This window comes from Heteronotia binoei, chromosome 1 (assembly GCF_032191835.1).
Source record: "Heteronotia binoei isolate CCM8104 ecotype False Entrance Well chromosome 1, APGP_CSIRO_Hbin_v1, whole genome shotgun sequence".
NCBI lineage: Eukaryota > Metazoa > Chordata > Lepidosauria > Squamata > Gekkonidae > Heteronotia > Heteronotia binoei.
Genome location: NC_083223.1, coordinates 268,080,896 through 268,105,590, shown reverse-complemented (window position 1 = coordinate 268,105,590; position 24,695 = coordinate 268,080,896). Strand labels below are relative to the sequence as shown.

The 24,695-nt window shown below is 52.0% G+C and overlaps 1 protein-coding gene across 1 annotated transcript in view; it reads right to left on the bottom strand.

Moving 5' to 3' along the window:
• Positions 1–22,425: 22,425 nt before the first annotated feature.
• Positions 22,426–24,695, bottom strand: part of C1H1orf43 (chromosome 1 C1orf43 homolog) — an 18,435-nt gene continuing 16,165 nt past the window's right edge. The window contains exon 6 of the mRNA XM_060253803.1: positions 22,426–23,519. Within this exon, the coding sequence (XP_060109786.1) occupies positions 23,259–23,519 (261 nt within the window). The 3' untranslated portion in view covers positions 22,426–23,258. The remainder of the gene's footprint in view (positions 23,520–24,695) is intronic.

The following is a 24,695-nucleotide window of genomic DNA, read 5'->3' as shown; positions in this document are numbered from 1 at the left end:
CTCTCCTTCGTCTTATCCTCACAACAACCCTGAAAGGTAGGTGAGGCTGTGTGACTGGCCCAAGGTCACCCAGCAAGCTTCCATGGCAGAGTGGGGATTTGAACATGGGCCTCCAAGATCCTAGTCGATCATTCTCACCACTCTGGCCAGTGTGGTGTAGTGGTTAAGAGTGGCAAACTCTAATCTGGGAGACCCGGGTTTGATTCCCCACTCCTCCTCCACATGCAGCCGACTGGGTGACCTTGGGTCAGCCCCAGTTCTCCCCTCAGAACTGTTCTCTCAAGAGCAGTTCCCTCAGAGCTATTTCAGCCCCGCCTTCCTCACAGGGTGGCTGCTGTGCGAAGAGGAAGGGAAGGAGATTGTAAGCCTCTCCAAAACTTAGAGTGAAGTGTGGGGTAAAAATCCAGCTCTGTTTCTTCTAGCGTGATCTCCTCTGGCAACACTCGCTGCCTCTGCTGTGGTGTTTTAACATTTTTAAATATAAATCTAATTTATTTAAAACACTTTCCAGCCAGCTTTTCTCCTGACACAGTATCTGAAACATTAATTGCCTGCTAGCCTAGCCACTCTGGACTTTTCCAAACTACCCTCTACCTTTCCCCCCCCATTCCCTTTTCCTCGAGGGATTATATTTTGAATAATAAAAATAATAAATTTAAAAACAACCTAACGACATAGAGGGAGCCAAAGATTCCCTGTGGTTGTGAGGTTTGGGAAACTATGGCCTGCTCCATCCCAATTGGTCTGCATGGACGATGATGATATTGGATTTATATCCCGCCCTCCACTCCGAAGAGTCTCGGAGTGGCTCACAATCTCCTTTCCCTTCCTCCCCAACAGACACCCTGTGAGGTAGATGATGATATTGGATTTATATCCCGCCCTCCACTCCGAAGAGTCTCAGAGCGGCTCACAATCGCCTTTCCCTTCCTCCCCCACAACAGACACCCTGTGAGGTAGATGAAGATATTGGATTTATATCCCGCCCTCCACTCCGAAGAGTCTCAGAGCGGCTCACAATCTCCTTTCCCTTCCTCCCCCACAACAGACACCCTGTGAGGTAGATGAAGATATTGGATTTATATCCCGCCCTCCACTCCGAAGAGTCTCAGAGTGGCTCACAATCTCCTTTCCCTTCCTCCCCAACAGACACCCTGTGAGGTAGATGATGATATTGGATTTATATCCCGCCCTCCACTCCGAAGAGTCTCAGAGCAGCTCACAATCTCCTTTCCCTTCCTCCCCAACAGACACCCTGTGAGGTAGATGAAGATATTGGATTTATATCCCGCCCTCCACTCCGAAGAGTCTCAGAGCGGCTCACAATCTCCTTTATCTTCAACAGACACTCTGTGAGGTGGGTGGGGCTGGAGAGGGCTCTCACAGCAGCTGCCCTTTCAAGGACAACCTCTGCCAGAGCTATGGCTGACCCAAGGCCATGCTAGCAGGTGCAAGTGGAGGAGTGGGTAATTGAACCTGGTTCTCCCAGATAAGAGTCCGCACACTTAACCACTATGACAAGGGTGGCCAGATTTGCTTAATGTAAGAGCCACATAGATAGACATCAAATGTTTGAGAGCCGCAAAACATGAACGTCAGGTGTTCAAGAGCCGCTGGACAGGACGGCAAGCGGGCAGGAAGGGGGGAAAGGTAGAAAGAAAGCCACTTTAACTTTAAATGCATTCTCCAAGCCGGCTGATGGGGGTGGTGAGGGCTTCAAGAGCCACAGAATATGTGTCAAAAAGCCACATGTGGCTCCTGAGCCACAGTTTGGCCACCCCTGAAATTTTGGTCCCCCCTTCCATCAACGCATTAGTCTTCTGGATGCCACAAAACTCTTGGTTATTTGAAAATTTCCATGGCAACTCTTGGGATTTATGGCTCTGCCTCTGTTTTCAAAAAGGGGGTAACCCTGGTTCTAATTTTTTGGACCCCACTTTGGAGGGAAAACCATCCCCACCAGCCCAAATCATCCACATCTCTCCAAGGCCTTACCTGTGTGGACAGGAAGCTGGCCCCAGACATCCTGGCATTCTGAGGGCCGTCGAGTGATGAACGCACTTTATAACCCTATACTGTCCCCTCCCTCCCATCCCATAAAGGGACAGGCCAGTTCTCACAGTCGAGGGGCCTCAGCCCCACACACGTGGCCGCGTTCCCATTAATTACTTCCTCCCCCTTACGTCCTTGGAGTCAAATTGTCCCAATCAATAGCATTCGATCCCCCTTTCTCCCTGGCTGCCTGCTAGCCCCCGGGCCTTGTCGATTTCCCCATCAATACCGTGCTCGTTTGCCCGCATAGCTATGGCATTCCTCCATCAGGGGCAGGGGTGGGTGAGGAGGACGGTGTGGGTGTGTGCTAGGGGTCTTCTCAGGGGCTGGGCGATATTGCCTTGATGTCCTCTCTGATCAAGGACACACCCCGGTGAATCGGACAAAGAGGGCCTTGGTTTTTGAACCTGAAAATGTTAACATTTTCTCTCATTATCCTGGCGTTATCCCTGGGTTTAAGGAACTAGGGGATGGCTGGTTATAGAAGAAGATGATGATATTGGATTTATATTCCACTCTCCTCTCCAAATCTCAGAGTCTCAGAGGGACTCACAATCTCCTTTACCTTTAAAGCCCTACGGCCAGGGGCCAGTGACTGTGAGAACTTCGGGACCGCCTCTCCCTGTATGAGCCCCGTAGGTCCTTATGATCAGCAACCCAACAACTTTTGGTATTGCCCAGCCCCAGAGACGTCCATCTGGCCTCTGTGGTTTTAGGGTTGACTGTTTTTATGATGTTACGCACCCTGAGCCTGTTCTACGGCTAAAAATTGAAATGAATGAATGAATTAATTAATATCTTCCTCCCCCACAACAGACACCCTGTGAGGCAGGTGGAGCTGAGAAGAAGAAGAAGAAGATGATATTGGATTTATATCCCGCCCTCCACTCCGAAGAGTCTCAGAGCGGCTCACAATCTCCTTTACCTTCCTCCCCCACAACAGACACCCTGTGAGGTGGGTGGGGCTGGAGAGGGCTCTCACAGCAGCTGCCCTTTCAAGGACAACCTCTGCCAGGGCTATGGCTGACCCAAGGCCATTCCAGCAGGTGCAAGTGGAGGAGTGGGGAATCAAACCCGGTTCTCCCAGATAAGAATCCGCACACTTAACCGCTACACCAAACCGGGGAGAGCTCTCACAAAAGCTGCCATTTCAGGGACAACTCTGCCAGAGCAATGGCTGACCCGAGGCCATTCCAGCAGCTGCAAGTGGTGGAGTGGGGGAATCAAACCCCGTTGTCCCAGATAAGAGTCCACACACTTAACCACTACACCAAACTGGCTCTCAGCCTCCACAGGGGGGCCTGGGGATCTCCCAGAATTATGACTGAACAGATTACAGAGATAAATCCCTGTGGATAAAACAGCTACTTTGGGGGGGTTTTTTGGGGGGGAGGTTGTTTGCTTTTTGGTATTTTTTTGCATTTGATAATATCTGTGTGTGTATGGGTGAGTGAGTGAGAGAGAGGGAGAGGGTGAGGGAGAGAGAGTGTATGAGAGAGAGTGTATAAGAGAGAGCAAGTATGAAAGTCATGGAGACCTCTGGTGCATGAACCCTACTGGGGGCCTGGTGGATATTCAGAGAGATGGTTGAATAAATCCCTCCCCCGCCTCCTAACTGCTGGTATTCTAAGGAGGTCTCCCATCCAAGCACTTGCTAGAGTTGACCCTGCTTAGTGTCCAAGATCTGATGAGATTGGGCTTGCCTGGGCTATCCAGGTCAGCTGCTTTGGAAGGTGAACCTAAAGAACATAAGAGAAGCCATGTTGGATCAGGCCAATGACCCATCCAGCCCAACACTCTGTGTCACACAGTGGCCATAAGAACATGAGAAGCCATGTTGGGTCAGGCCAATGGCCCATCCAGTCCAACACTCTGTGTCACACAGTGGCCATAAGAACATAAGAGAAGCCATGTTGGGTCAGGCCAATGGCCCATCCAGTCCAACACTCTGTGTGATGCAGTGGCCATAAGAACATAAGAGAAGCCATGTTGGGTCAGGCCAATGGCCCAACCAGTCCAACACTCTGTGTCACACAGTGGCCATAAGAACATAAGAGAAGCCATGTTGGATCAGGCCAGTGGCCCATCCACTCCAACACTCTGTGTCACACAGTGGCCATAAGAACATAAGAGAAGCCATGTTGGATCAGGCCAATGGCCCATCCAGTCCAACACTCTGTGTCACACTGTGGCCATAAGAACATAAGAGAAGCCATGTTGGATCAGGCCAATGGCCCATCCAGTCCAACACTCTGGGTCACACAGTGGCCATAAGAACATAAGAGAAGCCATGTTGGATCAGGCCAGTGGCCCATCCAGTCCAACACTCTATGTCACACAGTGGCCATAAGAACATAAGAGAAGCCATGTTAGATCAGGCCAGTGGCCCATCCAGTCCAACACTCTGGGTCACACAGTGGCCATAAGAACATAAGAGAAGCCATGTTGGATCAGGCCAGTGGCCCATCCAGTCCAACACTCTGTGTCACACAGTGGCCATAAGAACATAAGAGAAGCCATGTTGGATCAGGCCAGTGGCCCATTCAGTCTAACACTCTGTGTCACACAGTGGCCATAAGAACATAAGAGAAGCCATGTTGGATCAGGCCAATGGCCCATCCAGTCCAACACTCTGTGTCACACAGTGGCCATAAGAACATAAGAGAAGCCATGGTGGATCAGGCCAGTGGCCCATCCAGTCCAACACTCTGTGTCACACAGTGGCCATAAGAACATAAGAGAAGCCATGTTGGATCAGGCCAAATGGCCCATCCAGTGTCACACAGTGGCCATAAGAGAAGCCATGCTGGATCAGGCCAGTGGCCCATCCAGTCCAACACGCTGTGTCACACAGTGACCATAAGAACATAAGAGAAGCCATGTTGGGTCAGGCCAATGGCCCATCCAGTCCAACACTCTGTCTCACACAGTGGCCATAAGAACATAAGAAAAGCCATGTTGGGTCAGGCCAATGACCCATCCAGCCCAACACTCTGTCTCACACAGTGGCCATAAGAACATAAGAGAAACCATGTTGGGTCAGGCCAGTGGCCCATCCAGTCCAACACTCTGTCTCACACAGTGGCCATAAGAACATAAGAGAAGCCATGTTGGGTCAGGCCAGTGGCCCATCCAGTCCAACACTCTGGGTCACAGAGTTGCCATAAGAACATAAGAAAAGCCATGTTGGATCAGGCCAGTGGCCCATCCAGTCCAACACTCTTGTTACATATGGCGTTCGCCGAACGCCACCATTTCGTTATAACGTAACCATTTCGTTATAACGATATATCGTAATAGCATAAGTCCGCCCAAACAGTGGAGGCTACTGGGGACACCCAGAAGCCTCCGCACTGAGCCAGGGTCAGCCACCAATCACAGCCCGTGGCGGGAAATATGGCTGGCCGTCATAGGACCGGCCAGCAGGGCGAATAGTTCCGGCACTGTATATAGGCGGCCCCGGACCGCATGTTCTCCAGTCTCCATCTTGTTTTGTACCTTACAATAAACCATGTTGCCCTACGCTCGTCTCCAAGTCTGGTACATTACAGTGGCGACGAGGATGGGATTCTAGCCCGACGATCACAGGGCTACGGAGGAGACTCACGGGCAACCGAGCATCACCCCGCTACATCGCTACATCGCCTCATCGCTACTTCGCAACGACCGCCGGCATGGCCAGCCCCAGCGGAAACACCGGTCACATTGAAGCCTTCGACCACACGAATCCCGAGGGATGGGAGTCCTATTCGGAGAGAGTCGATTGCTACCTGAGGGCGAATCGCGTAACCGAGGACAGCATGAAGCGGGACGTGCTTCTGAGCGTCTGTGGGGCCGCCACCTTTGAGATCCCAAAGGGTCTCTCTGCCCCCGACCGCCTCACGGAGAAGACTTACGGGGAGGTCGTCCGACTCCTCACGGGCCATTTCCTGCCACAGCCATCGCGGGTGGCCCGTCGGTTCCTCTTTCACAAGAGGGACCAGGCCCAGGGAGAATCAGCCGCAGACTACCTGGCCGCCCTACGCCAGATCGCCGGGAGCTGCAACTTCCCGAACTTGGAAGAAACCCTGGCCGATCGCTTTGCCTGGGGCCTCCGCGACGAGAGGCTTCAGCAAAAGCTCTTCGCTAAGGAAGAGCTTACCCTACAGGCCGCCTTCAGCGAGGCCGTGGCCTTCGAGCGCACGTCCCGGACCTTCCCGAGGGCAAAGTCAGAAGCCGTCCACCACGAGGAGCTGGACCTCCATCACCAGGACGAGGGAGAAGCATTCCAGATGCACCGCTCCGCAGGACCCGCCGCCAGAGCTCCACCGCGCCCCCGAGCGAACGAAAGACCGAACCAGCGCAACAACAAGAAAGTGAAATGCGCCAGCTGCGGCGACTTCCACGACCGCCGCGACTGCCATTACAGGACCTGGGACTGCCGGAACTGCGGGAAGACCAGCCATATAGCACGGGCTTGCCGAGCCAAGTCCAGCCGCAGCCGACCAACCGCGCACCACGAGGCTGCAGAGTTCCACTCCACCGCCTCCACCGAGCTCCAGGTACTGAACTTGCCCAGTTCCACCCCCAATAAGATTGAGATGGTGGTCCAGATAGAAGGGGCCCCATGCACCATGGAGGTGGACTCAGGCTCCTCCATTTCGATAATTTCGGAGGAGACCCTGAGAAGGTTGTGCCCCAACCGGAGGGTACCATTGCGGCCGGCCAACCTAATCCTACGGGACTTTCAGCGGAACCCAGTACAGGTTGCGGGGTGGACCCAGGTGCAAGTGGAGCGGGGAGCGTTCAGGGGCCCGCTAGACATCCTAGTGGTGAAGCCAAAGCTTTCCACCCTGTTGGGCCTCACGTGGTTCGGGCCCCTTGGAATCCGCATAGAGGTGGCACAAAAGGCCTCAGCTGGGGGATTCGGGGAGGTGTGCGGGGAGTTCCCCGAGGTATTTGATGGATCGCTGGGCAGCTATAAGGGCCCGGCCATCTCCCTACCGCTCGACCCAACGGTCAGACCGATCCGGCTGAAGGCCAGGAGAGTCCCCTTCGCCTTGAAGCCCAAAATCGAGGCGGAGTTGGACCACCTGGTAGCACAAGGGGTCCTTGAGCCGGTGGACTACGCCATGTGGGAGACCCCCATAGTGACCCCGGTCAAACCAAATGGAGACGTGAGGATATGTGCCGACTATAAGTGCACGATCAACAAGGCGCTCCAAGACAACCCTTACCCAGTGCCTGTAGTCAGCCATGTCCTGGCCGCCCTGGCGGGGTCAAAGATATTCGGGAAGCTGGATCTGGCACAAGCCTACCAGCAGCTTCCAGTAGATGAGAAAACAGCTGAGGCCCAAACGATTGTAACCCACAGGGGGGCGTTCAGGGTGCGCCGGCTACAATTCGGGGTGAGCGTGGCCCCGGGAATCTTTCAGAGCATAATGGACGCTCTTCTTAAAGGGATCCCCGGAGTCCAGCCATTTTTCGACGATGTTTTAATCGCCGCCCCAGACCCTGAGGAGTTCAGCAACCGCCTCAGGGAGGTGCTTCGTCGTTTTCAGGCTGCCGGATTAAAAGTAAAAAGGGAGAAGTGTCTGCTGGGGGTGCCACGGGTGGAGTTCCTGGGCTTCGCAGTGGACGCGGAGGGAATCCACCCGACTGAAGAGAAAACCAGGGCCATAGTGCAAGCCCCGGCCCCCACGTGCAAAGCGGAACTCCAGAGTTTTCTCGGGGTGCTCAATTTTTATCATTCGTTCATCCCCCATAAGGCGGCCATTGCGGAACCCCTGCACCGGCTATTGGACAAAAAAGCTCCATGGGTGTGGGGGAAGAAGCAAGCGGCCGCCTTTCAGGCAGTGAAGGACGTTCTGGTCTCGAATGCGGTGCTGCACCACTTTGATGAGCGCCTCCCAGTCATCCTTGCATGCGATGCATCGCCGTACGGGGTGGGCGCCGTCCTGGGGCACCAACTACCAGACGGCCGGGAGGTGCCAGTCGCTTATTATTCCCGGACTCTCACATCGGCAGAGCGTAACTACGCTCAAATTGATAAGGAAGCCCTGGCAATCGTAGCGGGGGTCCATAAATTCAATGATTATTTGTACGGGCGCCGGTTCACCATAGCGACCGACCACAAACCGCTCTTGGGTCTGCTGGCCCCAGACCGGCAAACTCCCCAAATCTTGTCCCAAAGGGTGTTGAGGTGGAACCAATTCCTCAATTCATATACCTACACCTTAGTACACAGGGCGGGCAAAGCAATGGGCCACGCGGACGCACTCAGCCGCTTACCGCTTCCAGACACGGGCCCCGATCCTGCACCAGCACACCACGTCATGTCAGTAGAGTCTCTCCCTGACCAGCCTCTCCACGCTGCGGAAGTAGCTAAGGCCACAGGAAAAAACAAAACGTTGGCGAGGGTGCTCGACTGGGTGGTGAGGGGGTGGCCTGAAGGGAACATGGGGGAAGAGTTCAAGCCCTACAAAATGAGACGGGAAGAACTCGCAGCCCACAAGGGGTGCCTGCTATGGGGGAGCCGGGTGGTGGTCCCCCCCCCCCCCTCTACAGAAACGAGTCCTGCAGTCACTACACGAAACACACCCGGGCATAGTAAGAATGAAGGCCCTAGCCAGGAGCTATGTGTGGTGGCCGGGAATGGACGGGGAAATAGAAGACTGGGTCCGGAGATGCAGCGCCTGCCAGGAATCGAGGCCGGACCCACCCAGCGCCCCGGCTACCAGATGGGAATCTACAAGGAAACCGTGGTCCCGGCTCCACATAGACTTCGCAGGGCCATTTCAGGGACAGATCTTCCTAATAATTGTTGACGCCTACACAAAATGGCTAGAGGTCATTCCGGTAGGGTCCACATCGTCAGCAGCCGCAATCCGAGCTTTACGCAGGGTTTTGTGCACGCACGGCATCCCTGACACCCTGGTCTCGGACAATGGGGCAGCCTTCACTTCGGGGGAGTTTCAGGCATTCTTACAAAGGTACCTAATAAGGCACATTAGGTCCGCTCCCTTCCATCCGGCCACCAACGGCCAGGCGGAGCGGATGGTCCGGACAACCAAGGAAGCACTGGGCAGGATAGTGCAGGGCGATTGGGACCACCGGCTGGCCGCGTTCCTCTTTGACAACCGGGTCATCCCTAACCCAGTCACCGGGGTCAGCCCCGCTGAACTCCTCATGGGGCGCAAGCTGACCACTAGGCTAGACCGGCTATGTCATGGGTGCTGGGGACCCTGTAGAGGAAGTTGAGCCTGCAGCAGAAACTGTGCCCCTGCCACCTGCACCAGTGCCCCTGCCTCCTGCTGGAGAAGATCCCAGCCCCCCTGCCTCGCCCTCTCGGGTGGCGCGTGTGCGTGACCGCCTCCGTCAGGACCTCAGGGATCGGAGGAGGGCGGCACGCTCACAAGCAAGACGCTCCCTGAGCCCTGAGTTTTGAGAGGATTCTGGCCCTTCTAAGAGCAAGGATGCTTGAGTTGCAACAGGATCCTGGCTGCCTCTCTGAGCCAGCAATTAGCCCAAATGGGCAACAGCCAGCAGAGGGCTATATAGCTGTAGGCTTTGGGAGGAGGCTTTGTGGAAGCAACTAGTCATCTACCTGACGTCCTAGCATCCACTTCGGCTTTTGACTTTGGACCTCCTGACCTTGGCTTGACTTCTGGACCCCCTGCCTACGGCTTCTGAACCTCTGACCTACGATACCTGGACAACGATTTGGCTTTGGCACCTTGGACACTCTTGCTCACCGGTTACAGACCTTGGACTGCCCCTGGACTTCGCCTGGCCTGGCCCCAGCTCGTGACAGGCTACACCCCGACCGCACCTCGGACGTACGAGGGTCCCCGGAGGTACGAGACGCGGCTAGGGGGTTCTTTGCAGGGGAACCAGTATTTGCCCGCATCTACGCATCGGGCCCCCAGTGGCTAGCTGGGCGGGTACTACGGGTGGTGGGTTCCCGACACTACGAGGTGTCAACCGAGGGGGGCCAGATCCTGCGCCGGCACATCGATCAGCTGCGCCGCCGGACCCTACCAGAAGTGCCCACCGAAATAGGGGAACAGCCGGGGTCCGGGGAGCAGCCCACAATCGCCGAGCCGACACCAATCCTGCCTCCCCCTGCAGATGTGAACCTACCCTCGGAACCAGCACCGCCGCCCCCGGAGACTCAGGCCGCCGGCGACCCCCCAGAAGCAGAAGCCACCCCGACGCCACAAGCAACCCCAAGGCGCTCAACGAGGGAGCGCCGACCTCCCGCCTACCTGCAGGACTATGTGCACGAACTAAGGGGGGAGGAGTGTTACATATGGCGTTCGCCGAACGCCACCATTTCGTTATAACGTAACCATTTCGTTATAACGATATATCGTAATAGCATAAGTCCGCCCAAACAGCGGAGGCTACTGGGGACATCCAGAAGCCTCCGCACTGAGCCAGGGTCAGCCACCAATCACAGCCCGTGGCGGGAAATATGGCTGGCCGTCATAGGACCGGCCAGCAGGGCGAATAGTTCCGGCACTGTATATAGGCGGCCCCGGACCGCATGTTCTCCAGTCTCCATCTTGTTTTGTACCTTACAATAAACCATGTTGCCCTACGCTCGTCTCCAAGTCTGGTACATTACAAGTCTGTCTCACACTGTGGTCATAAGAACATAAGAGAAGCCATGTTGGATCAGGCCAGTGGCCCATCCAGTCCAACACTCTGGGTCACACAGTGGCCATAAGAACATAAGAGAAACCATGTTGGATCAGGCCAGTGGCCCATCCAGTCCAACACTCTGTGTCACACTGTGGCCATAAGAACATAAGAGAAGCCATGCTGGATCAGGCCAGTGGCCCATCCAGTCCAACACTCTGTCTCACGCAGTGGCCATAAGAACATAAGAGAAGCCATGTTGGATCAGGCCAGTGGCCCATCTAGTCCAACACTCTGTCTCACGCAGTGGCCATAAGAACATAAGAGAAGCCATGTTGGATCAGGCCAGTGGCCCATCCAGTCCAACACTCTGTGTCACACAGTGGCCGAAAAAACCAAGTGCCATTAAGTGCATCAAGGCCGCTGAAGTCCTTCCCCAGGCTCCATACCCACACCTCCAGGAATTTCCCAATCCAGAGTTGGCAACTGTAGCCACAGACCTTTGTATACCCACATTCATTTGTGAGTCTTTCCTTCCAGGACTGTTTTGCCCAGTTGCTTAAGATCTGGCGAGTTGATTGCTAAGGATGCAAATGGGGGCTGAAATACTAGGAAGGATTAGTGTCTGAGACCCACCGCTTCCTTCTTCCCCCAAGCATCCTTTCTCCAAAGCTAGTCCTCATGGGAGGTATCTCACCTTGACGTCTGCGGGGAGTCCACATTTGAAAACAGTTGTTTCCATTATAGGTAGTGTGGCCCGCCTCCAGCTGGTAGCTGGAGAAAGGTTAAAACGCTTGGGAGTCTTTAGCTTGGAGAAACCTCAGCTGACATAATAGAGACTTACAAGATTATGTCTCAGATGAAGAAGGCAGAGAAAGAAGCACATTTCTCTTTCTCACAATACAAGAACTCGTGGGCACTCCATGAAATTGCTGAGCAGTCGTGCTAGAACGGATAAAAGGAAGTATTTCTTCACCCAAAGGGTGATTAACACGTGGAATTCACAGCCACAGGAGGTGGTGGCAGCTACAAGCAGAGACAGCTTCAAGAGGAGATTGGCTAAACATATGGAGCAGAGATCCATCAGTGGCTATTCGCCACAGAGTATGGATGGAACTCTCTGTCTGGGGCAGTGATGCTCTGTATTCTTGGTGCTTGTAGGGGGGGGCAACAGTGGGAAAGCTTCTAGTGTCTGGCCCCATTGGTGGACCTCCTGATGGCAACTGGGTTTTTTGGCCACCTCGGTATGTGACGGACTTAGGGTGCCAAGTTCGATTCAAGAAATATCTGGGGACTTTGGGGATGAAGCCAGGAGACTTTGGAGATGGAGCCAGGAGCAAGGTTGTGATAAGCATAATTGAACTCCAAAAGGAGTTCTGGCCATCACATTTTAAAGGAGTGCACACCTTTTAAATGCCTTCCCTCCATTAGGAATAATGAAGGATAGGGGCACTTTCTTTTGGGGGCCTATAGAATTGGACCCCCTGGTCCAATCTTTTTGAAACTTGGAGGGTGTTTTGAAGAGAGGCACCAGATGCAATGCTGAAAACTTGGTGCCTCTACCTCGAAAAACAGCCCCCCCCCCGAGCCTGAGGTATCTGCAGATTAATTAATCATTATATCCTATGGGAATCGGTCTCCCTAGGGAATAATGAAGGGTCCAGCAGACATTTCCTGCCCCTCCCCTGCTTTCTGATGACCCTGAGGCGGGGGAAAGGCCTCCAAACTGGGGGATCCCCTGCCCCCACCTGGGGATTGGCAACCCTAGCTGGACTGCATGGGCCACTGGCCTGATCCAACATGGCTTCTCTTATATTCTTATGGAGATCTCCAAACATGACAGCTGATCTCTAGGCAAGATGACTCCAGCCACCACCTGGAGCTGGGCAGCCGTATGTTCTGCAATCATAAGAATCATACGGAATAGTTATTTTAAGCTCTGCAGTTAGGGTTGCCAATCCCCAGGTGGGGGCAGGGGATCCCCCGGTTTGGAGACCCTTCCCCCGCTTCAGGGTCATCAGAAAGCGGGAGGAGGGGAGGGAAGTGTCTGCTGGGAACTCTGTTATTCCCTGTGGAGATTTATTCCCTTAGAAAATCATGGAGAATTGATCCAAGGGTATCTGGGGCTCTGGGCGGGCTGTGTTTTGGGGTAGAAGCACCAAATTTTCAGTATAGCATCTAGTGCCTCTCCCCAAAATACCCCCCAAGTTTCAAAAAGATTGGACCAGGGAGTCCAATTCTATGAGCCCCAAAAGAAGGTGCCCCTATCCTTCATCATTTCCTATGGAAGGAAGGCATTGAAAAGGTGCGCCGTCCCTTTAAATGTGATGGCCAGAACTCCCTTGGAGTTCAATTATGCTTGTCACAGCCTTGATCTTGGCTCCACCCCTAATGTCTCCTGGCTCCACCCCCAAAGTCTCCTGACTCCACCCCCAAAGTCCCCAGATATTTCTTGAATTGGACTTGGCAACCCTATCTGCAGTACAGGCAAACTTTTTTTTGGGGGGGGGGGAATTAGGGTTAGGATTCAGGACAACGATTTGCTTTTGTTGGCTTGCGTTTGGTTTTGCAGTGAATGCTGGACCGAAGCGCTGCCAGATATAGAAGGAAGACGTGGGAGGAGTCTTGAACAAGAAAAGCAGACCCAAAAAGGTACTTGAGCAATAACTCCAGGTTTCCTGAAAACAGTTTCACAACAGAGGGTGCCACTGGCTAGCTCTTTGTGCAAGGGTATTCAAAAGACTGGCCTGGGTACAAAGCGGAAAAGCACTGTGGAAGTCTGAGAGGAAGGAAAGTAGGAACGGCAAGGAGAGGTTTGTAACACTATTTACCAATGCTCAGGGAAAGCAGAGAAAACCACCTTTTTACCTCTTCTCCACACCAGGGTTCCCCACACTATTGGAGCCTGAGGACACCTTTGGAATTCTGATAACAGTGTGGTGGGCACAGGCACAAAATGGCTGCCAAGGAGGCAGAGCCAGCCACAAAATGGCTGCCGCAGCTTACATTAAATCACACACCTGAAGGTCCTTGTGCTGTGAGGGCAGCTGCTGCCGAAGGAACACATTTAAAAAATCTACACAGCCAATCAAATCTCCAGTGATAAGGTTGCTAGGTTCTCCATGGCTACTGAACTACTGGAGATTTGAGGGTGGAACCTGAGGAAGACAGGGACCTCAGTGGGGTTCAGAGTCATAGAGTCCACCCTCCAAAGCTGACAACCTGAGTCATAGCTGCTCTAGGCAGTTTGGTGTAGTGCAGTGGTGGCCAAACATGCTTCATGTAAGAGCCACATAGAATAAACATCAGATGTTTGAGAGCCACAAGACAGGAAGGAAGGAAGGAAGGAAGGAAGGAAGGAAGGAAGGAAGGAAGGAAGGAAGGAAGGAAGGAAGGAAGGAAGTCAAAGAAATGGGTGAGAGGAGGGAGGTAGAGGTAGAAAGCAAGCAACTTTAAATGCATTCCCCAAGGCACCAGTTGGCTTGGCTTGGAGAAGTGATTTAAAGAGACAAATGCAGTGGAGGCTTCAAGAGCCACACAATACGTGTGAAAGAGCTACAGTTTGCCCACCCCTGGTGTAGTGGTTAAATGCGTGGACTCTAATCTGGGAGAACTAGGTTTGATTCTCCACACCTCCACATGCAGCCAGCTGGGTGACTTTGGGTCAGTCACAAGTTGTCTCAGAGCTGTTCTCTCAAAAGCAGATCTCTGAGTTCTCTCAGCCCCACCTGCCTCACAGGGTGTCTGTTGTGGGGGGAGGAAGGAAAAGAGATTGCAAACCACTCTGAGTGAAGTGTGGGGGATAAATCCAACTTCTACTTCTTCGCTTCCTCCTCCACAATTAAACTTTTTTAAATAGGTGTGTGTGTGGGGGGGGGGGGGGTGGAATCATGAAGGTCATCTGAGTACCTTCTGGTTCAGAAGCCCAGTGCAGGATTAGTCCGGGCTTTCGCTCATGTTCCTCTGTACGTGACTAAGTGCTAATGCTCAACTACAGGCTGAACACCGCTTTGTCCCACACTGAACCTCAGACAGTGAAGGCTGTGTGTGTTCCCCAGCATGAGTGCATCCCATTAGCACCCTCATGGACCCACTCTCTCCCCCACCATGTTCTGCTTGTTGACGTGAGCCTATCGATCCCTCGGCCCATCTGGTGATGGAGATTCCCCTGCAGCTATGGCACGCTTGGGTGGGCACTTGTGCGACCTTGGGAAGGGAACAGCTGGGTACATGTATGGACAACAGTCACAGAACAGAGGGGCTGTCCTGTCCCCCCCCTCCCTCCCCGAGCATGAGGAAAGGAGAGACCTCCAACCAGCACTGGGTCTCCATGGGAGATGAAAATAAGAACATAAGAGAAGCCATGTTGGATCAGGCCAATGGCCCATCCAGTCCAACACTCTGTCACACAGCGGCCCAAAAAATGTTTGCCTAGTGACCCCCTGGTATCAACATCTTGACAAGTCAGGGGATGTCAATAAACCAAGAAAGATGTTTTATGGAGACTAACAAGTACTGTACTTACCCAAAGGGCTAGTCCCTCCCCCCTTACAATTGTTCCATGAAGAAAAAGGAGGAGCCATTTTATATTCAGATACAAATATGTACACTTTGGGGTCATTTTGTAGAAAAAGAGGAGTCAGAGCTCATTAGTGCAACTCATTTGCATATGCCACACACCCCTGACATCGCCGGAAGGTGGACTAAATTATATCAGCTCAGCATCTACCTTAAATGCTTCTTGAATTATAATTGAATTCTTGAATTATAATTGTCCTAAGAACATAAGAGAAGCCATGTTGGATCAGGCCAATGGCCCATCCAGTCCAACACTCTGTGTCACAGTGGCCAATATGTGTGTGTGTGTATACACACACACACACACATACATACCAAGAAATCAGGAGACTGAGTTTGGGAAGAGCAGCCATGAAAGAACTCAAAAATAGTCTTACATGTAAGGATGTCGCAGGAGAAAGGAGCGTAGTAGCACCTTCAAGACCAAAAAAAGTTGTGGCACAGGGTGAGCTTTTATAAGTCACTGCTCACTTCTTTAGATACAGCTAGAACAGGGGTGGCCAAACTGTGGCTCAGGAGCCGCATGTGGCTTTTTCACACATACTGTGTGACTCTTGAAGCCCCTCCCCTGTGGGCCAGCTTGAAGAAGGCAGCTCTCTAAATCACTTCTCCAAACCAAGCCAACCAGTGGCTTGGCGAATGCAGTTAAAGTTGCTTTCTTTCCACCTCTATTTCCCTTCCTTCCTTCCTCCCAGCTCTCAATCCAGCTCTCAAACATCTGACATTTATTCTATGTGGCTGTTACATTGGCCACCCCTGTCCTAGATTCAGGGCCTGGAACTGTTGCTCCTTAACATATGTCAGCACAGAAACGAGTCCCTCAAGATTGCCCAGGAAGCCTTTTCACAAGTGCTTGTCCCTACCAGTTACAACAAAAACCTTGGGTGTTATCTGTGGTGGTAGCCTGTCTGTGGAACTCCCTGCCACTGGAAGTTCGATCAGCACCCCCCCGCTCCCCTCTGCAGCTTTCACGTCGCAAGCCCCCCCCCAAAAAAAATCTTTTTATCAAATAACAATTTAAGCTAGTGCCTCTTAGTTTGTATGTCAGGTTAATTTTGATCCCACACTTTGGATAGCAACAAACAGGCCTCATTTTGGACAGGAGCTCACAGGAGCGGAACTCTGGAACCTCTAAATTTTATTGTCCTCTTTCTTTTTTTAACACCCGCCCTCAAAAAAAAATCTTTGCTTCTGAGCTCCATGGTTCAGCCCTCCTGTGAGAATTTTGCTGAACTCTTAAGATTGGACAAATTTTCTAATATTTCCCCCCACAAAAAAATGGGAAAATAACCAAAATGTATAAAGCAGACAGATGGAAATCTTCATCCTGCCACTGTGGCCGTGTAGGAGAAAGTAATTTTAAAAATACGATGGGAGGAAGGTTTTATTACGACAAGTATAATTCAAGAAGCATTTTAAGGTAGATGCTGAGCTGATGTAATGTAGTACATCTTCTGGTGAGGTCAGAGGTGTGTGGCATATGCAAATGAGTTGTGCTCACGAGCTCCGGCACCTCTTTTTCTACAAAACGACCCCCAGCAACAAGGGTTTGCTGGGTCTGATTGGCAGGCTTTCTGGCTGATGCGGTACCACGGCGCTTTTTGCCTATGGCACGTGGTGCTTTGACGTGAGTCACGGTGACAGGCTGGTTAATCAGGGAGGAAGCCGGTCTGCCTCCCGCCGGCTGAGCCTTGTCAATAACCAGATCACGCTAAGGAGATGATGGACCCTGAAGGCTGGAGGCACCAAGGTCACTGCAGGCAGGGGACTAGAGTTTTAGACATTGGGGGTGGGTGGGCCGGCTTGAAGAGGAGGGGCTGTCCTGAAGAGGGAGGGAGGGCTTGAGCTGTATTTTCACCACAGCAGGGTCACAGATATAGCCAAACATCTAGGGGTTGATGGAAACGATCAGAGGGCTAAACATTAGGAAGACCTTCCTGACAGAGCAGTCCCTCAGTGGAACAGGCTTATAAGAACATAAGAGAAGCCATGTTGGATCAGGCCAATGGCCCATCCAGTCCAACACTCTGTGTCACACAGTGGCCATAAGAACATAAGAGAAGCCATGTTGGATCAGGCCAATGGCCCATCCAGTCTAACACTCTGTGTCACACAGTGGCCATAAGAACATAAGAGAAGCCATGTTGGATCAGGCCAATGGCCCATCCAGTCCAACACTCTGTGTCACACAGTGGCCAAAATACCCAAGTGCCATCAGGAGGTCCACCAGTGAGGCTAGAAGCCCTCCCACTATGCCCCACCCAAGCACCAAGAATACAGAGCATCACTACCCCAGACAGAGAGTTCCAACAATAGGCTGTAGCTTCCTCAGGAGGTGGTGGGCTCTTCTTCCTTGGGAGTTTTTTAAACAGAGGCTAGATGGCCATGAGAGAGCCCCTTGGCACAGAGCGGTAAAGCTGCAGTACTGCACACGACCTGAGTTTGATCCTGGCAGAAGCTGGGTTCAGGTTTGCCAGCTCAAGGTTGACTCAGCCTTCCATCCTTCCAAGGTGGGTAAAAGAAGTCCCCAGCTTGCTGGGGGGAAAGCGTAGATGACTGGGGAAGGCAACGGCAGGCCACCCCGTAAAAAGTCTGCCGTGAAAACGTCGTGACACAGAGTCGAAAATACTTGCACAGGGGACTACCTTTACCTTTTCGATGGCCATGGGACAGCAAGGCTGATTCTGTGAACTTAGGCCGCTACATGTGTTGATATTTCAGTTTGGTGGGAGATTTTAAACACTCTCCCACAAAACCCCAACATACCTAATAATAATAATCTTTAAATTGTATCCCACCCTCCCTGCGAAAGCAGGCTCAGGTACAGATCAGTCAAAAGGAGCTTTCACTCTTGAAAGATTCCACCCATAGCATCTCTTTGGTCTTTCAGATGTTCCTGGGCTTAAATCTAGGTGTTCTACTTCACGCCGACACGGCTGCTGTCTGAAACAGCTGCAGATGTTGCCCATGAGCGAAGCTTCCCGTTGGAATCTTACCACAGCCCCAATTCCAATAGGTAGTTTTAAGTCACCCTCTCACTAGCAGCCTCCATGAATAATAGAATAATGGAATCGAAAGGGGGCCATACAGGTCATCTAGGCCACCCCCTGCTCAGTGCAGGATCAGCCTAGAACATCCCTGACAAGATGATGATATTGGATTTATATCCCGCCCTCCACTCCAAAGAATCTCAGAGCGGCTCACAATCTCCTTTCCCTTCCTCCCCTACAACAGACACCCTGTGAGGTAGTTGAAGATATTGGATTTATATCCCGCCCTCCACTCCGAAGAGTCCCAGAGCGTCTCACAATCTCTTTTACCTTCCTCCCCCACAACAGACACCCTGTGAGGTAGGTGGGGCTGAGAGGGCTGTCACAGAAGCTGCCCTTTCAAGGAGAGTCTCAGAGCAGCTCACAATCTCCTTTACCTTCCTCCCCAACAACAGACACCCTGTGAGGTAGATGAAGATATTGGATTTATATCCCGCCCTCCACTCCAAAGAGTCTCAGAGCGGCTCACAATCTCCTTTACCTTCCTCCCCCACAACAGACACCCTGTGAGGTAGATGAAGATATTGGATTTATATCCCGCCCTCCAATCCAAAGAGTCTCAGAGCGGCTCACAATCTCTTTTACCTTCCTCCCCCACAACAGACACCCTGTGAGGTAGATGAAGATATTGGATTTATATCCCGCCCTCCAATCCAAAGAGTCTCAGAGCGGCTCACAATCTCTTTTACCTTCCTCCCCCACAACAGACACCCTGTGAGGTGGGTGGGGCTGAGAGGGCTCTCACAGAAGCTGCCCTTTCAAGAAGAGTCTCAGAGCGGCTCACAATTTCCTTTCCCTTTCTCCCCCACAACAGACACCCTGTGAGGTAGATGAAGATATTGGATTTATATCCCGCCCTCCACTCCAAAGAGTCTCAGAGCGGCTCACAATCTCCTTTACCTTCCTCCCCCACAACAGACACCCTGTGAGGTAGATGAAGATATTGGATTTATATCCCGCCCTCCACTCCGAAGAGTCTCAGAGCAGCTCACAATCTCCTTTACCTTCCTCCCCAACAACAGACACCCTGTGAGGTGGGTGGGCTGAGAGGGCTCTCACAGCAGCTGCCCTTTCAAGGACAACCTCTGCCAGAGCTATGGCTGACCCAAGGCCATGCTAGCAGGTGCAAGTGCAGGAGTGGGGAATCAAACCCGGTTCTCCCAGATAAGAGTCTGCACACTTAACCACTACACCACTTAACCACTACACCAAACTGGCTCTCCAAACAAGGATTTGTCCAGAAAGGATAAAAGGAAGTACTTCTTCCCCCAAAGGGTGATTAACACATGGGACTCGCTGCAAGCATAGGCTGCTTCAAGAGGGGACTGGATAAACATGGAGCAGAGGTCCATCAGTGACTATTAGCTACAGCGTATTGTTGGAACTCTGTGTCTGTATTCTTGGTGTTTTGGGGTGGTAGCAGTAGGAGGGCTTCTAGTGTCCTGGTCCCACTGGTGGACCTCCTGATGGCACCTGTTTTTTTTGTCCACTGTGTGACAGAGGGTTGGACTGGATGGGCCACTGGCCTGATCCAACATGGCTTCTATTATGTTCTTATGCCTCAAGACTGCCAGTGAGAGGAAACTCACCATGTCCCTAGGTAGCCGATTCCACTGTTGAAACAACTCTTACTGTAAGAAAGTTCTTCCTGATATCCAGCCGGTACCTTCCCATCTTTAATTTTGACCAATTCTTGCAAGTCCTCTCCTCTGAGAGCCAGTTTGGTGTAGTGGTTAAGTGCACGGACTCTTATCTGGGAGAACCGGGTTTGATTCCCCACTTCTCCACTTGCAACTGCTGGAAAGGCCTTGGGTCAGCCATAGCTCTTGCAGAGCTGTACTTGAAAGGGCAGCATCTGGGAGAGCTCTCTCAGCCCCACCTGCCTCACAGGGTGTCTATTGTGGGGGAGGAAGATAAAGGCGGTTGTAAGCCGCTATGAGACTGAGATTCAGAGTGGAGGGGAGAATATAAATCCAATATCTTCTGCTGCTGCCAAGTACAACAGCTCCCTGCCCTCCTCTGACACCCCTCTGGATACCTCAAGAGAGCCATCTTGTCCCTCCTCAGTCTCCTCTTCTCCAGACGGAACGTTCTAGAATTCCATGCCTGCCTTTTCTCTCCTCAAGAACAGGAAGGGCAGGCCTGTCCCTTCTAAAGGGACACCGACATGAACTATGCCACCCACGCAGGCAGAAGAACATGTTTCGCTCAGCTCAGCTAGGTTTTGTTCAAGCAGCTGAATGGTAAACCGCTGGAACAGGCTACTTATCAGCAACTCAGCTGGCTCGGCTCCTTTTGTTGGGCAGTCCGCCCCCCACGAGACCAGATTAGACAACCTGCGCTAGAGGCCGCACAGGCCAGGAGCTTTCTCATAAGTGTTACTCAAAGCCCTAGAGCAGACATCTCCAACGTGGTGCTCGTGGGTACCATGGTAGAGAGCAGGCGTGGCCAAACTGTGGCTCAGGAACCAAATGTGGCTCTTTCATACATATCGTGTGGCTCTTGAAACCCCCACTGCCCCATCGGTTGGCTTGAAGAAGGCATTTAAAGTTGCTTTCTTTCCACCTCTCCCCCACCAGTCTATTTGCCTGCCTTCCACCTCTCAAACACGTGGCATTTATTCTATGTGGCTCTTACAATAAGCAAGTTTGGCCACCTCTGGTGTAGAAAGTGGGCAGGGCCAGGAGGGTCCTTTGGCTAGCAAGGCTTTTGATTGGGCACTGGAGATTTAATTGGTTGTGTGGATTTTTAAAAAAATGGTACTTGGACAGCTGCTTCCACCACAGTACTGTGTGACTGAAGCTTTTTGGCCATTAATAAGAAAAGGCTTTGTTCCTGCTTAAAATGAAGAATGGCTTATAAGAAATTCACAAATATTTTTGTCCGCGGGGTCTCGTTGCTGCATTTTGAGAGCATTATGCCAACTTCAGAACTAAAGGTTTTGCACCAAATAAGAGAGAATGGGCTGGCTGCTCCACACAGAAAATTATATTGCGGCAATGGGTGGTTCCTTCATGGAAAGCGTTTTGGCCAGTCGTTAGATGGCTTTGCACGTTTTTTAAAAAAGATACTGGCTTACTCCTTCACTACGAACAGCCCAAGAAGGAGAAGACATTAACAATACTGATAAAGTGGCGACGCGAAACGCGTCTAGGAAGGGAATTGAAAATGTATCAGCCAGTATCATAATGCCCCTGTATAAATCGATGGTGCGGTCCCATTTGGAATACTGTGTACAATTCTGGTCACCGCACCTCAAGGAGGACAGTATAGCATTGGAAAAAGCGCAGAAAAGGGCAACTAGAATGATTAAAGGGTTGGAACACCTTCCCTATGAAGAAAGGTTAAAACGCTTGGGGCTCTTTAGCTTGGAGAAACGTCGACTGCGGGGTGACATGATAGTTTACAAGATTATGCATGGGATGGAGAAAGTAGAGAAAGAAGTCCTTTTCTCCCTTTCTCACAATACAAGAACTCATGGGCATTCAATGAAATTGCTGAGCAGTCAGGTTAAAATGGATAGAAGGAAGTCCTCCTTCACCCAAAGGGTGATTAACACGAGGAATTCACTGCCACAGGAGGTGGTGGCGGCTACAAGCATAGCCAGCTTCAAGAGGGGATTGGATAAAAATATGGAGCAGAGGTCCATCAGTGGCTATTAGCCACAGTGTGTGTGTGTGTGTGTGTGTGTATATATATTTTCGTTTTGGCCACTGTGTGATACAGAGTGTTGGACTGGATGGGCCATTGACCTGATCCAACATGGCTTCTCTTATGTTATTATTATTGTAACTAGTTAATCGGATGCTGTATGACTAAACAACAATAAGCTCTGTTGAAAATTGTTTCTTTCTGTCTACTTTTGTGAAAGTTGTAAGTAAAAATATGGTAGCCCGTACATATCACAGTTATGTGTGGGGCAACTGTTTTTGCGGTAGCCATTCTGTGGCCACGCCCACCACACTGCAAAAATTCCAAAGGTGCCCACTGGTTCGAGAAGGGTGCGGTCCCCTGTCCTAGAGCCGGATAAAAAAAGGCTGAAGTCGGCCTGGCATCTTTACCCCTCCAGCCCTTGCCAAGATCATTCCAGGGGTCCCAGACGAATAAAACCGATGCAAAAACGTGCGAGGCTGGACAGATGTCCGTTTTTATTAAACAGCTGTTTAAAAAGAGAGGGGAGGGCGGGCTTTAGCTGTCCTCCAAGAGGGGAAAAGGTCAAGTCTTGCTCGGGGGACTGACCTCCCCAACTCTGCTGCTCTCAGTCAGTGAATGCCGCCCACTGCTCCTGGCTGTCCCAGCTCTCTGCAGGGGCCAGCAGGTGAAGGGGGCAGGTGTGGAGTCGGCCCACGGCAGAAGGCAAGCTTCCTCGCCACGACCCGAGTGGAGGAACGTCCGGCGTACAAAAAGGCAGAGATCCCGACAAGAGGCCGTCAAAAACGCACCGCCCCAGGCCTGCTTTCGCCTCCCATACTTTTGAAAGGGGAAACAGGGCAGAATCCACGGAAGGAACGAGACGGGAGTGCTGAAAGGAGAATCATTCCCACCGTGCGGTTGGGGATACAGGGCGAAATGAGTTCCCAAAGTACAAAAAAAAACCCCACTGAAACCAGTGGCGTTCCCCCAACTGTCCTTGGCTCCTTCTGAAAAGGTGGCGTGAAAGAGAGTAGCATGCCTGGAGGGAGTCCTTATAAATAACTTAGAGGTAATCAAATGACGATATTTACAAAAAACCACAAAGGCGGGCGGGCAGGAGAATTCGGGCGCCCCCCCCCCTTTCCCTGCAAAGAAGCACCATGCTTCGACGTCACATTGTTGCTTTGAAAAGCTGCTTCGGCTTTGGCACCCGCCGCCAGCCAGCGCGTGGGCCTGAAGACGCCCCTCGGTCTGGGTGGGCAAACCAATGGCACGCGGCGGGCAGAACCCCTCCAAGTCGCTTTGCGGCCGCGGGGGGTGGGGTCACAGGGTGCTCTCCAGCGTGTTGTAGTTGTCCTTAAAGCTCTTGAGCTCCAGGAAGTGCTTGGCTCGTTTGCTCTTCTGGCTGGAGGGCAGGTAGGTGACCTGAATGGTGGTAGGGCTGGAGAGGTCGGGGGAGAGCGTCAGGTCCTTGGCTGCAGACTGGTGCTGCCGTTGGCTGCTGCCGCCCCGGGCCTTGATGCTGCGGGGGAGAGGAAGAGAGAGAGCACAATTAAAGGCACCAGGATGCGCAAGAAAGGCGGGCTGGGCTGCAGGGGAGAGTTGGCGGGGGTTGTGGGAAGAATGGCGGGCTAGGGCCCAATGTTCCCTCTAAGCTGCAGAGTCTTGCGAGCAAAAATTCTACTTTGTGGACCGCTGGCGTTAAAACTGCGAGCTACGGGCCTTCGGTTGAGGCAGCAGACATCCTTATTTCTATCTGCTTGGCCTCCCTTGCCTGCCACAATGCTATATTATTTTGTCTTAATTTATTATTTCATCTCTGGGCCTACCGCTGTACTGATATATATATATATAAAGGTAAAGGTAGTCCCCCTGTGCAAACACGGCCTACCGCTGTACTGATATATATATATATATATAAGGTAAAGGTAGTCCCCCTGTGCAAACACCAGTCGTTTACGACTCTGGGTTGACGTTGCTTTCACAACGTTTTCACGGCAGACTTTTTACAGAGTGGTTTGTCATTGCCTTCCCCAGTCATCTACACCAGGGGTGGCCGACGGTAGCTCTCCAGGTGTTTTTTTTTGCCTACAACTCCCATCAGCCCCAGCCAGCATGGCCAATGGCTGGGGCTGATGGGAGTTGTAGGCAAAACAAACAAACAAACAAACATCCGGAGAGCTACCGCTGGCCATCCCTGATCTACACTTTCCTCCCAGCAAGCTTTTACCGACCTCGGAAGGCTGAGTCAACCTGGAGCCGGCTACCTGAAACCAGCTTCCGTTGGGATCGAACTCAGGTCGTGAGCAGAGAGCTCCGACTGCAGTACTGCAGCTTTACCACGCTGCGCCATGGGGCTCTGATATATAGAATGCGCCCAATGGGAATCACCACCTTTGATAGAGGTGTTGTTTGTTTTATTGTATTTTATGGTTTCAGCGTGTAGTCTGTAATTGTTTTAACTCTTGTTGCGATCCGCCCTGAGCCTGCTCGCAGGAAAGGGCAGAATATAAATTTACTTCCATACATACAAACATACATACTGGCATGGAAGTTGTGAGCTCCTGCATCAATTATTGTGCTCTGGGGTCATTTTTCCTGAGCTAAGACAAACATGTGTGAGCTGGAGGCTAAAAATCTGTGAACTGGCTCACGCTAACTCAGCTTAGAGGGAACGCTGCCTGGGCCACTCAAGTTTGGATCCTACTGTAGAAGCTTGCTGGGTAACTCTTGGAGAAAAGGGTGGTGGTGGGGAATTCC